The sequence below is a fragment of the Marmota monax genome, unplaced genomic scaffold, assembly GCF_021218885.2.
Source record: "Marmota monax isolate L192 unplaced genomic scaffold, Marmota_monax_Labrador192_F-V1.1 WCK01_AAM20220418_F8-fsc00066, whole genome shotgun sequence".
Lineage (NCBI taxonomy): Eukaryota > Metazoa > Chordata > Mammalia > Rodentia > Sciuridae > Marmota > Marmota monax.
The window spans coordinates 8,508,254-8,522,836 of NW_026692805.1; the positions used below are offsets into that span (position 1 = coordinate 8,508,254).

At 40.5% G+C, this 14,583-nt stretch overlaps 1 protein-coding gene across 1 annotated transcript; it reads left to right on the plus strand.

Annotated features, from left to right (window-relative positions):
- The first annotated feature begins 9,270 nt into the window (after positions 1 to 9,270).
- On the plus strand, positions 9,271 to 12,424 carry Gjd4 (gap junction protein delta 4). The gene is made up of 2 exons (XM_046448356.1): positions 9,271 to 9,334; positions 11,298 to 12,424. Exons 1-2 carry the CDS (start codon positions 9,271 to 9,273, stop codon positions 12,422 to 12,424), a joined length of 1,191 nt encoding a protein of 396 aa, XP_046304312.1.
- The last annotated feature ends 2,159 nt before the right edge of the window (positions 12,425 to 14,583 follow it).

The following is a 14,583-nucleotide window of genomic DNA, read 5'->3' on the forward strand; positions in this document are numbered from 1 at the left end:
AATTCAGATTAATACCGACAAATAAAAATCCTATTTGTTAAAAAAAATCCTGCTTTTAAGGAATGGTTTTTCATAGTGAAGATGACTGATAAAAACCAGTGAGTTGCTTTTCCCATAAACATTTTCACTTTGGTCCGTTTTAAAAGTGAAAGAATCTCAATCAGCTAACATTTAAGACTAGACATGAGATGTTTTGAAGCAGCTGGTTCTACCCAGGGCCCCTGAAGTTGCCTCTGAGTTATCCAGGGAGGGAATAATTGATATAATGGTCTATTTTTTCATCTGTTTTTATTACTTGGAAAAACACAAACATAAATGTGTATACCTTCAAATGTTTTAAAAACAAAGCCTATATACTAGTCCCAAATAGAGAGGGCATCATCTCCACACACACAGCACGGGAACAGGTGGAACCTGTGATTGCAAAGCACATTGGCTGTGGCTTGCAGAGCACCATGCGAGGGTAGCCAACACAGAGTGACGGCTGGAGCTTCCATGGGACATGGGGAGGTGTGCTCTTGGGGAAATGTAAACTGTTCTCTAAGACAAACCATGCAATACATTTTGTTTCTAGGTAACTAAGATTTGGACAAAACCTCTGGCCTTCTATACCTCTGGACTTTGGAAACTGTTAGGGTCACAGAGAGGTAGCGGCAAATGGTTGACTGCAGTTCTAATTCCAAGGGAAGTTGAATCAGAAAGGGTTAAAAATTCGAGAAATGGCATCGAGTGTGTTGTGACTGCTTCCCATAAATTGAGTGAAGAGAAAGAACTACTCTAATTGGTTGGCCATACCCAAAAGGCCACCACTCTATGTAAAAAAATAGATAATGAACCAGGGAGAGACTGGAAAAGGTGAACTTAATTATAGCTTCCATTAACGGAATGTTTCCCCTGTGCCAGGCAGTTTACGTCTCTTTATTGTCTTAACAACCCTGAGAACCAAGTGCTGTTATTATTTCCATTTTACAACCAAGTAAGACCCAAGTGAATTGATGGGACTAAGGCTCAAGTCCACACCTTCTATTGTATTTTCTCTACTCTTGGTGAATTCGAACTGTCTCCCAGGGGAGAAGTAGTGAGTACAAAGGGTCATCGGACAGGGATGAGATCTAAACCCGACAGGGGGTATCGTGGGGCCAGGGTGGCAGGGGAAAGAGGCTGGCAGGGGAAGATGCTAAACTGGTGGTACATGTCATAGTGAGCATAGCACACCCAACCGCCTCAGGCACAGGAGAACAAAATCACTAGAAGCCATCCAGAAAGAAGATCAGGTACCCGGATTAGAAGAAACCGCCCTGGCAGATCTCAGGGGCAAGAAGTTTAATTCTGCTAGAGGGTGGAGTGCAGGGTAGGAGACTGGAAGGTGAAGCAGGAAAGGCAAGGTGGGTCCAAGTCTCCCTGAGGTAATGGGTGGCTGCTGATGAACTTTAAGCAGTGCATTTTAATAAAGTATTCCACGCAGATGGAGTACCGGTTTTTCATTTAGGTGACATGGTGTCACATATCTAGAGAGAGAACATGGGAAAGTGCCATTGGTTTGGACTTGTACATTTGAGGTGTAAGCTCTCCAAGCAATGTCCAGACTGGAGCTGTCATTCTACCTTCCCACACAATGCTTTCCTGAAAATTCTAATTATATTAAATATACTAGAGGCCAAAATCATCTTATGATTCTGGAGAGCTTTAAAAAAGAAGAAATCTTTAAATATACTTTGTGTCTAAGATGCAACTTTATTTTTTTTTCCTTCAAGACAGAACACTGAGTTATCTAGTTTAGTCTAATTCTTTGTTAAGGCCAAAGTTGGGCTCCTTTGGGTCTGTCTGCTCAGTGCCCACTGTCAACTGCTCAGCTCTAGGATGTTGATGCTGACGGGACCACTTTTGTTTTCCAGTTTTCCTCTAACTTTTCCAAAATAATAAGGGCAAAACATTAAATTAGGGAGGACTTTGGTGACTGTGTCTCAGCTTGACTTCAGATCCTAGCAAAATGGCTACTTCTTTCAGGAGATCTTCCCTAAATCACTTATGAGTTGACTAGTTTTTCTTGGGTTCCCATAAAGCAACACTCCATACTTTCCCTAAACTTCAGCCACCCCATGCTCATTTATTGCATTTTAAAAGAATCTGGCCAGCCCAATGTTGCATGCCTGTAATCCCAGTAGCTCAGGAGGCCAAGGCAGGAGGATTGTGAGTTCAAAGTCAGCCTCTGCACTTTAGCGAGGCCCTAAGCAACTCAGTGAGACCCTGTCTGTAAATATAATACAAAATAGGGCTGGGGATGTGGCTCAGTGTTTAAGTGCCCCTGGGTTTAAAATATGTCTTTCTTTTGAAGGTAAAAAAATCTAACTTTTTCTTGGTTGAGTTTCGAAGACATGGTGTTGTTCTTAGCTGGGCCTTAAGACATTAATACAACGAATCTTCATGACTCCTTAAAGTAAGCACCATCTTTTCATCTCAAAGACACGAAAATTTCAGATTGGTTAATATTTGCTCAAACACTGGTAAGCAATTAGAACAAGAACTAAATCCCATCGCTGTAACCTTGAAGTCTGTGCTGTTTTCAGCCCTATTACCTCTTTGATTACCAGTTATTGCTTTGATGACTAATTTTTAATTGATTTTATTCTAGTTTTAAATATTCTATCAGTAAAAGAATAGGCCTATTTGTGGCAAGTGTGGAAAATGCTGCTGGACATTAATGCAGTTCATATGAGAAAACTGTTAACAGCTGAGAATACTTCCACTAAGTCCTTGTCTGCAGTGGGCTCCTCCACTACTTCTACCTGTGAGCAGGATTCTCAGTGGTGTCCCTGAGAGGCTACAGGAAGGTATTTTGGTCCATATGCGCACACTCATTTTATAACTCTTACAACATTGCTACCTGGCCATGGGTCCAAGTGAGTTAGAAAAGAGGGAAGGAATTGGCCAGGAGGGGCTTGTGGCTTGTGATAACTGTGTGGCTGCCTCCTTTACCTGATTTAGTGTTTCCTTAAATGTGCCCCTTTAGGGAGGCTGTCAATGGCCACCCCATGAAATTCAGGTGTTCACTTCTCTCCTTCTGTGCTCTATTCTACTCCTTAGTATTTATCACCATCTAATTAATTCATTTTGCTGAAGATATTTATCTCCTTTATTGTTAAAGCTTCCCACTACAATACAATACAAGGGGATTTTTATCTGTCTCTTTCTCTACCATTTCCCTAGTGCCAAGAACAGTGCCTGGGAAATAGTAGATGCTTAGTAAATATTTATTAAATGAACTATGTTCCTTGTACTACTACTAATATTTTGGAAGGCATTGACAAGTCAAAGGACATTGATAGATACAATGACAAGGAAGGGGATCATTTTTGTCTGCCTGAAGGGTGGGAAAATATGTTGGATTTGATTTCAGTTGACAATACAGGAATGTGTTCTGACACATTGCCCAGGACCATAAGCAAAAAGCAAGCTAATGTGGAGTCTTTTGCTTTCTTCACAAAGAAAATCCAAAATTTTGAGAGATTGCTAAACACCTGTGCTCCCCTTCTACCTACAAGATCTGCCTTGCTTGTCTGCTCAGTTTCTGAAGACTGACTTGAAAGATTTTTATTGGAAAGTGAAAATAATATGACTTCAAACACTTAAAGGGCTAACACTATGCTATTCAGATATTTGTATTTCTTTAACATGCTGGACAGGTAAAAAATTTTTTCTACATTTTTAATACGGTTTGTGTCAAAAATTCTTGGGATAGGATAGGGAACACCAAATATCATTTAAGCTCTCTACTGAGGCTGGGTGGTCTTGGCCACATTTTAATTTCATCTGTAATTAGAAAGGTAGACTAAATAGATTTTAAAGTAACTTTCATTTCCAAAGATGCATAGCTCAACAGTTCTTTGGAAAATGGAATTTTGGGGTCCTATGCATTCCCTACAGAGCCCATTTGCCTTGTGAGTAATGGAGTTCTGTGGACTGAGGAGCAGCCTCGGAAGTGATTGGCTTGGCAGGTTTGCATCTCAAAGCCAAATGTTTAATTAATTACTGTTCTTAAAGATTGTAAGCAGGGGCTTCTTTGGTAAGCATGCCTTCCTGTGGCTTGGAGAGGGTTCATCATTGTGTTATGATTGAGAGGATGAATTTGTATTCCTTCAATGTTTCTTAAAATTTTTAACCAAGTTCCAGGTTTGGTAGTGCACAACTGTAATCCTAGTAGCTCAGGAGGCTGAGGCCAGAGGATCGAAGGTTTGACAACTTAGAAAGGCTCTAAGCAATTTAGCAAAACCCTATCAAGAAATAAAAAGGTCTGGAGAGGTGGCTTAGTGATTGAGTATACTTGGGTTCAATCCCTGACACCAAAAGGCAAAAAAAAAAAAGAGAGAGAGAGAGAGAGAGAGAGAGAGAGAGAGAGAGAGAGAGATTTTACCTAAGCTTATTTTAAGTGAGAACAATGCTTGAACATTCTTTACCTCCTTTGGAAGAGAAGCCACACCCTTCTGCTTATAAAAACCAGCCCAAGTGCCATAAAAACAAGATGGCCGATGCCATCTTGGTGGGCAGAAGACATTGGGAAGCTGTAATGTTGAACTGAACTGATGTTGAAAATGCAGTCCAGCAATGATGGTGAGACCTTAGGAGCTGAAAAAGACTCAACTGAGGGCACTTTCTTTCTTGTCCCAGTTGCTAATTTTTCTCTATAAGTCTAGTGTGTGGGGGTTGGGACAGGGGAACTGCACAGAGGCAGTCCCTAGATCACCCATGTTTGTGGTCAACTAGACTCTCAGGAAAGGAATCAGTTATAATGTATTTTCTTAGTAGATTTACATATGCAGATGGAACTCAACTATATGCATGATTCATCTGTTGGTGCAATGGGTGAACATTTGTTTTCTATCCACAATACTGAAGAAGTCATTTAAATTTTAAGTACAAGAAAAGCATTCATTTTTGAAATGAGATAATTAAGCTATTTTTTAAACACACACACACACACACACACACACACAGCAAAACAGGACATACCATCATTTACAAACCTTCCAGAAACTGAACTCTATTTCCCTTGGTGCCATTTGGCATTTAAAGGTGGGGGAAATATTTTTCTCTTGCTAGCTTTCTGGACTGAATAATCCAGGTTATGGAGCCCCTGTACTCCTCAAATTTCACTGGTACTTTATTCTTGGAAATAATCAGAATGATTATTGAAAAACATGATTGTCTGGTACTGTCTTATATGTTTTAGGTAATTTCTCATTTATACCTCACAATCATTCCAGGACTTTAGTACTGAAACTGGAAATTCCAAGATCACACAGTCACAAAGCTGGGATCTTAATCCAAGCCATCAGACTGCAGAGTTTGTACCCTTAGCCTCAGTAACCTATGCCACCCATAATTACTGTCTGAAAGACCAGATGTTTTGTAACACTTCTTTCTCAATGCAGACACCATTATGCAAGGTGAGACTTGGTCAAAGCATAAATTATAACAAATAGAAGTGGAAATATTTTGACCGAAGGAGGAGTGGGAGTGGGTAGGGTCTGGAGCTTCCATCACTCACTTCACCTTTTATAACTCTTGAGTCTTCATAGCTCGGGCTCCTAAGGACACATCTCTTTTCCAAATTGCTCTTTCATTTGTCTGAGCTTCTCTCTAGTAGGTTCCTATCATTAAATGCAGTCAGACCTCATTTTACACAGATTCCATATTTGCTAATTCACCTTCTTGCTGAAGTTCATTTGTAACCCCAAATCAATATTTGTGGTTCTGTCAAAGTCATTTTTGGACACATACAGTGCAGTGAAAAATTGGCATCACCCAATATACATATTTGCAGCTGAAGCTGAACAAATGAGGCTGTGCTTTCTTATTTCTCCTCTTACACTATAAATGAGTTTTTAGTAAATAAACCAAATAGTTTATTTAGTGCCATATATTTTTTTCATTTTTGTGCATTTTGTTGGTGATTTTGCTGTGTTAAACAGCTCCAAGTATAGTGCTGAAATGTTGTCTAGTGTTTCTAGGTGCAAGAAAACTGTGAATGGCCTTACAGAGGAAGCATATGAGTTTTATGAGTTTCATTCACGCATGAATTATAATGCTGATGGCCATGAGTTTAATGTTAATGAGTTATATGATATATTAAATAAGGTCGATGAACAAAAACACACACAGATATGTATTGACTGGTTGAAGAAAATGTTGTGACCAGGGGCTCATAGGAACAGAGGCTCATATGTTAAAGGCTTGGTTTCCAGCCTGTGGTGCTTTTGCAAGGTCATAGAACCTTTAGGAGGTGGGGCCTGTAGAATAAGGTTATTGGGGGCATTCCCTTAAAGGGAATATTCCCCTCTCTTCCTGTTTCCCAGCCACCATGAAGTGAATAGGCCTCCATAGCCATGTCCTCCCATTGTGGTGAACTGTGCTACAACAGGAACAAGTTGCCATGTACATAAACCTCTGAAACTGTGAGGCAAAATAAATATTTTATCTTATTAAGTTTTATTGTTTCAGTATTTTCTTCACTTTAATGGAAAGCTGGATAACACAGAACCTAACATTGTATTTCCCCAAGGATTCATAATATTCACTAATTCAGAGCCTGTGACCACTTTAGAGAGCTTGATTACCACAAATAATGAGAATTGACCATTGAGATATTTATTTATTTATTTTGTGGTACTAAGTAGGGATTGAACCCAGGGGTACTTTACCATTGAACTACATCCCCATCAGCCCTTTAATAAAAACATTTTTGGAGACAGGATCTTGTTTAGTTGCTGAGGAGGTCTCAAACTTGCAATCCTCTTGCCTTAGCCTCCTGAGTCACTGGGATTATATGTATGTGCCACTGTGCCCAGTCTAAGAGTTTCTTATAGGAAAAAAAATGTGCTTATTTAAATTGACCCTAATTCTCAACCCTATAAATTAAGTAATATTAATAAAACCGAGGCCTAGATAACTTGTCAATGTCACTAAGGTAGAGAGAGGTAAAACCAAAGCCAAATAGTAGGAGATCCCTATTGTTTTCTTTCCTTTTGGATCACTGCTCCCACTTTGTGAACTCATCCTGATTTGTCATCTTGCATAATCCAGCCCTATCGGTCTCTTCCTGCTGCCCCCAGGTTTCTTTTACATTGGCTTCTGCACAGCACTCTCCCAGATCTCTCTACTCCCAACAGCTGCCCAGTGGAAACCTCCCTATTGATTCTGGGATAATTTTATAGGAGGTAGCCAGATGCTGGGTGCTCCAGCCACATTCTCCTCTACCTCTTTCCTGCTCCCATGTTGCTTCTGGTAGCCATTGGGGTCAAGATTTCTAAGTAAAGCAAAAATGTCTCCTGCCGAGAGAGAGAGAGAGAGAGAGAGAGAGAGAGAGAGAGAGAGAGAGAATAAAAAGAAGAGGAAGAGAAGAAAGACAAGAAATGGGGAGAAAAGTGGACCTGGAGGAAGAACAGGAAAGCAACAGGATGGGGTGGGGACAGGCAGGGTTGGCTGCCCCAAAAGAGAAACTGGGGCAAACAGAAAGATAAGGATGGGAATCAGAGCAACAGGCTTTGAGATTGTCTAGAAGACCTATGTAATTCTGTATGTTTTAAAATGATTTTCATGTCTCTAATCTTGTTTTGCATATCATAACTATGAATATGTGAAAGGCACATTCTTTTTCTATTTTATTGATCAGAAAATTGAAGCATGAAACCCGCTAGTGTTCTGCTCCAGATCATGCATTTTTAATGTACTCCACATTTGGGATAGATTATTTTTATCATGCAGCAAAATTTAGCAATTTTTCAGTTTTTCAATCTTTAATCCAGTGTCCAGAATAGTCTACAAGGCAAAATAAAATAAAATAAAGGTTCTCCTTTATTTAAAACTTGTACTACATGTCTGTTTCAATACTATTAACTACAACTGCCTTTAATTTTATCGATCACGTCAAACCATTTGACTAAAATATAGCAAGACCACTGATCATTTCAAGGGGGTCATGATGGGAATCAGTCATGTGGGTGAAGATAAAAGCAGTTTTGTTGTGCTCTGTTTCTGGGACTCTTTCTAGGGATATTACTAAAGTCAAGAATAGAAATGAAGAATAGGTAGGGATAAAAGACTAGCTTTCATGGAAAATTGAAATCATTCCTTTTAAAGTCTACAACTTCTACACTGAGGCTAGATCTCCAGCCTTGCAAGATGGGTTCATCTCTAGATATAAAGGCAGTTGCCTTGATAGGATCTTGATGGAGCTGTGATTGATGTCACCAAGTTCAGTTAGTGTTATCTTATTATAAACTTAATGATGTTTATTAAGCAGATTCAATGGGAGCAATCCTAGAATTTGATAAGGCCAGGAGATACAAAAGAAAGATGTACTCTATTGGAGGTTTTATAGGCCAGTTAGGGACTGGAAGACTACTGATGTAAGTTGTTGCCCTCGCCCCCACACACATATGCAAGGTGCTCCCAGTGTCAGCAATTGATTTGTGCCTCTCAAGAATGCTGATACTTCTTATTGCAAGATGAGAATATCTATGAGATATTTAGTGACTTCTTCGATGAGTAGGAGGCTGCCCTGGTATTCGCACCAAGCCCTTAGTCTCTCAGTGAAAAGCTCTTATCATTTACCTGCCCAGAAAGGAGTCAGAGAAGAACAGAGTCAGAGTCGACATCCACAATGGGGACACACAACTGAGGCGCAGATTTATGCAGGCATTGATGGTATAAGAATTCGGAATAAGGGCAAGATCTTTTTATGAGAGTGTGATGATGGGTGGGTTATGCTTCCTAGAAAAGACAAAATAAACATTTTAGGGCTTCTTTCACAAATGAAGTGTTTGTGAAAATATTTGCAAGGAGGAAATGGCTTTTTAATAGAGAAACTTGCTTGGCTAGAAAACAAAAGTTTTTTTCTTGGCTAAAAGTAGTGCTTCTACTATATCCTGAAGCGTCTGGCTGTCCTGGTAGAGACATCTGAGTACAGCCACAGGCCTGGAATATCCTAAGAGGGTAAGAATAGCCATAATAAGAAATGACTCCCTCCGTTCTGGTCCCTGCAGTTGTCAGGAATGCTGTGCCTGAGAGGCAAAGGCAAGCAAGTGGCTTAGGGCTGTCTCAACTTGGAAGCAGAGACTTGCTTCCTAGCCTGCACTCAAATTTTTCCTTTCACAGCTACAACTCTCACCTTTGTAGCTAAAATACATTTATTTCTGCAAAAACTTTCCACCTTCTTGGTGAACACCAGCCTCCACATCTCCAACGGCCTTGAGTCCGTGGCCTTCTGGAAGCATGGAGAACTTGGACTTGTTGGGCTTCCTCATCATCACATTAAACTGCAATGTGACCATCGTGGGTGAGTATTGGGAAACCCTGCCTGTTCTGTTTTTGTTTTTAGGTTTGCATTGAATCTTCCTGAAAGGGTCAGTGTGTATCCTAATTTTCAGTTTGCCTGGCCCACTCCCCAAAGAAAGGCCACTGTTCAGACCAGAGGTAAGGGAGCTGTGGGTACCAGCTTTCCTCTAATTGTCCCATGGTTCCACCATCATGGAAGGAAGTGTTGGGTGAGGGCTTTGTTCTATCACAGGGTTTCTGCTTGTTGACAAGTGGGTGCTGCATCTGAAGGCTGAAGCATGTGGATGGGGGTGTTTTTGTGTAACCCTTCTTCATTGCTAGGAAAGGAAACAATTCAGTAAGAACTCATGAGAAAATAATGCCTGGATTATGCTTTCTTCTCTTTCATCTTTTTCAATTTTATCCTTGGAGCTTAATTTGTAAAGATTAGTAATTTCTCTTACACATTTTAAACCAAATTCCAGTTTTAGTTTAGTTACTTTTTTTTTTTTTCATTTTTGCAACACTGGAATTATACCCAGGTCTTTGCACATGGGAGGCAATCACTCTACCACTGAGTTATGCTCCCAGCCTCCTAGTTATTCTTTAAACAAAAGAAATAATAGAGAATTCTGCACTTGATGCAATTGAATTAAATTTTCCGAGAGGTGCGAGGATCATAGCAAAAGGGATTGAGAAAAGGACTAATATATGCCTGAGATGTCATTGATAATTTCCTTACTCATTAGTTTGTAAAATTTAAAGAAAATCAATCTGTTAAAAGTTAAGCAGATGACTTTATCACCTAATGATAATATTTTTTGAACTTAACTGCCTTCATATATAATAGAGTTTTGTTTTTCTGATATCAGGTGATGTTTTCTCTGTCTCTTCACAAAACACAATATTTACAAATTATCCTGGGTATGTTTTAAACGTGTTTCAAAATAGTTGATCCATATCATGGAAGTATACCTTTAAAGTTATTTTGGGTTCCTAGGTTAGTCTCATTCACCCACGCTAAATTAAAGAAAGATAAGCCTCGTTTTAATTTATAGTAACTGGAATGGGAGAAAGGAATTTTAAATTACTGAAAAACATGAGTATTAGTAAAGAAATTTAATTTCAAGGACCACAGAGCACATTAAATACAAGCCCTTTGATTGAATGGCAAACTTGTGAGCCATTATCGTAAATAAGGGGGATACTGAAATTAGCAGCTTGTATTTGCTCAACACAGTTACAGGAATATGCTAAAATCCTTTAAAAGCTTATTCTCCTAAAAAGAATAAGATCTTACTTACATCATTGATTTGCTTAGCCAAATTTTCTTTCTGGGCCATTTAGTCCAAGAGCTATGCCCCCAAATTTGAGTCAGATTGTAACATTTTTAGTATATAATGATCTTTAAAAATCTGCTCATTCGGAAGCATCGTACAAATGAGTTCAAGTGCAAATAATTCGGGTACATTCCCAATGCTCCGTAATCATTTATTTATTTATTTATTTATTTATTTATTTATTTATTTATTTATTTTTATTTTTATTTTTTTTATTGTTGGTTGTTCAAAACATTACATAGTTCTTGATATATCATCTTTCACACTTTGCTTCAAGTGAGTTATGAACTCCCATTTTTAGCCCATATACAGATTGCAGAATCACATCAATTACACATCCATTGATTTACATATTGCCATACTAGTGTCTGTTGTGTTCTGCTGCCTTTCCTATCCTCTACTATCCCCCCTCCCCTCCCCTCCCCACCCTTCTTCTCTCTCTACCCCCCCTATTGACCTTCATTTCTCCCCCTTGCGTAATCATTTATCAAATGAACAAACTAGCTGATGCTGTTACTCTGACTAAATATATATCTATTGATTTATCAGTTCTCCATTCTCAGCCCCATGCAGTATTTAAAAACTATACTTTAGAGGAAATGGGTTTGTATTTTGATGAGACCATTCCTGCTTTCTCTTTTCCAGGAAAGATCTGGCTTATCTTCATGATACTGTTGAGGATGGTGGTGCTCATCTTGGCAGGGTACCCCATCTACCAGGACGAGCAGGAGAGATTTGTTTGTAATACTCTGCAGCCAGGATGTGCCAACGTTTGCTATGACATCTTCTCCCCTGTGTCCCATCTACGGTTCTGGCTGATCCAGAGTGTGTCTGTTCTTCTGCCTTATGTGGTTTTCAGTGTCTATGTCCTCCATCAAGGAACCCAGCTTGCAGCCCAAGGAGCCTGCTGGTCAAATGGAGTTGCCACAAGCCATAAGCCCTCTGACCTGACCACTGGAGAGAGGCACTGCCCACAGCCCTGCAGGGCGGGGTGTAGCCTGAGTGTGCCAGATTTCTCCTCTGGCTACATTATCCACCTCTTTTTTCGGACCCTGATGGAAGCAGCTTTTGGGGCCTTGCATTACCTCCTCTTTGGATTCTTGGTCCCTAAGAGATTCTCTTGTACACACTCTCCTTGCTCCAGCGTGGTAGACTGTTATGTTTCTCGGCCCACAGAGAAATCCATTATGATGCTTTTCATTTGGGCAGTCAGTGTGCTCTCCTTCCTCTTCAGTGTCATTGACCTGATCTGCAGTGTTCGGAAACTGATGGGCAGGAAGCGAAGCCCCAGAGATGGACACTCCTTCCCTGTCAGGAAGGAGTGTGGAGCCATGACTTCTCCTCCTAACCACACTGAGGGATGTGAGGCCTCTCAGAGACTGGGGGAGAGGCTGGGTGAGATGGATGAGGATGGCAGATGGGGGGAAACGGGGGTGCCCACTCTCCCTGGTGTGTGCACCAGAGGGCAGGATGTCAACAGCCCCAGCAGTAAATTGGAGCAGGTGGAGTCCCCTGATGAAGATGGGAGTGAAGTGATGTCCTCAGCCAGCGAAAGGTTGGCCATGGCTCACAAAGAGCCTGGGGGCAGGTCCTACAGAGAGGTCACCCAGGACACCAGGAGCAAAGGCCCTGCTAGGTCAGAGCAGCAGCCCTCAGCCTCTCGAAGCCACCTGGCTGAGCACTACTCAAGCAGTCAGCTACAGCTCGCTGACCGGCTGGCCACCTCTGGCAGCACCCCGCACCTGAGAACCAAAAAGTCTGAGTGGGTATGAAGAGAGACTGTCATGCACAGCCCAGCAAGCCCACTTCTCCAGCATGGGTGTCACTGTCCTGTGCAAATGATCACAGCCATGAAGATGCACACTCGCTCAGCAGGTGTGAAATCTGTCACTTGGTAGTTTATTAGGCAGACAGGTGAGCTGGAATAAGGAAAAATGGACTTCCTGGTAGACTCTGGTACAGGTTCAATTTGGATGACACTTGCTGTTGACAAAAAAAAAAAAAAAAAAGACACTGAAATGCCTGCACCAGGCTGAAATAATTAATTGGAGACTGTAAAGTTTCTGATTATCATGAGATTGGTATATATGCTACACTATCAGAAATCCTATTATCTTATTCTTTTCCATGGTATTTGCTTAAGTAAAGCATGCTCTTTTACATTAATGGAGCTCATTAATATTTTGATATTTTCTGGTGAAATATCATGAGGTTTTTTTTTTTTTCCTGCTTGGATGATAGAGATATTAGTTATGCATGTCATCAATAGAGAGCAACTAGTTTAACTTTAATAAAAGGCATGATGATTGCATTGTGAAGGCACATTTCATACTCCCTTGTGTTAAAGGAGAAATGACCAATGCAGAAAAAATAACTCATGAGCAATTTGTTTGGGGGGCCATCTTATATTGTTATTGCATGTGGACATAGGGTGCACAGGATGGGGGTGACCCCATGGCTTCCTGAGGTGTCACTTAAGTGTTTGCTGAATGGCTGCCTTCACCCTATAGAAAGAATATTTTTGCTGTTGATAAGTGGTCACAGATTTGTCATGAGGTTTTCAGTCCAGGTTTTGCCTGTGCCCTTTAGAAAGTTGTACACTTTAAGATTGCTCTGAGAGTGTTTGCATTCTCATGGATCAGACAAAGAAAAACATGAGTGTCACGGAAGCATGGTCTCAGTTTGTGCTTTTTTTGTGTGTACACTGGAAACAGCTGCCCTAGGCCTTGGGATGGACTTTACCCAAGTGTCTCTCTGAACTTCCTGATGTCACTGTGATTTTAATTTAGCTACTGACACAGTTAAAGTATGTATCTGTGAGATTTACTGCTGCCTTAAATTGGGCAGATGAGAGGACGCACCTGCTGTTGGACAGTATAAACCAACTTACTTTGGGTACAGTTCCAGGTCATCTAGAACTATACCCAGATGGAAAAAGAGCCATCTGGGTATAGTTCTAGAATCGAGTATTAGCTCCTGGTCCACAAACATGGAATGGCTGAGGAAGCTTACTTCACTCTGGCAAGTAATAAAAAGGTGAATAAATGCACTTGTGAAAACAATGGATATTTTTAACTGTTCTAAAGAAGAGTCTAGCAAAGCAATAGTTGCTAAAATGAAGAATAATAGCCTGCTAGATGTATCTATAGAGTGGCAAAGCAATTGGTTAAAACTTAAAAAAAAAAAAAAACCCAAATTGGTTTTGGCATAAAGTAGTTTGAATAAATGTACTTATTTTGTAAATTCTCCCTTTGCCACTCTCAAGCCACTTAAAATTTTATAACCTCTTTCTTAAGTATTTATACCAATGTCTGAACACAGTGACTGCTTAATCAATATGATGTTATGTCTGATATTCATGAAGTACTCAGGGTAAAATCTTGTTGGTGTTCCTTGCAGTGTGTAATTCTGGTGGACTTTCCAAGGTTGGACAAAGTCTTATATAGAGAGGAATTCCTTAGGGTTACATTACTATTCTAAAAATAAGCACCATATGACTCTCAAATGCCTCAATAGGAACCTTAATAATATTGAATGATGAAAGGAAATCAAGTCCCCAATACTGATGGTGTGTGCTCATGTAGGGTGCCTGGGTAATAGCTGGGAAAGGAAGGCCAGGCAGGGCTGGGGCTCCCTCGTGGCCGTGGACCCAGAGAGAACTGGGCAGATCATGGCTGTATTCCTTCGGCTACTGGAGTCCATGCTCAAGTGTGGGTTTGGAAAAAAAAATGATTTTATGTGGGTGGCTCTAGGAAGGGCTACTTTGCCTCTCTGGTGATGTCCAAAATCCTACTATGAGAGAATCAGAGCCTTGAGTCTTGTTCCTTGGGAACCTGTATATGCTCCTCAGCCATTGGGTACCACAAGAGAAGTGCAGAGGTAACGAGCCAAGGAGATCTGGGTTCTTATCCCATATCCACCACTACTTGGC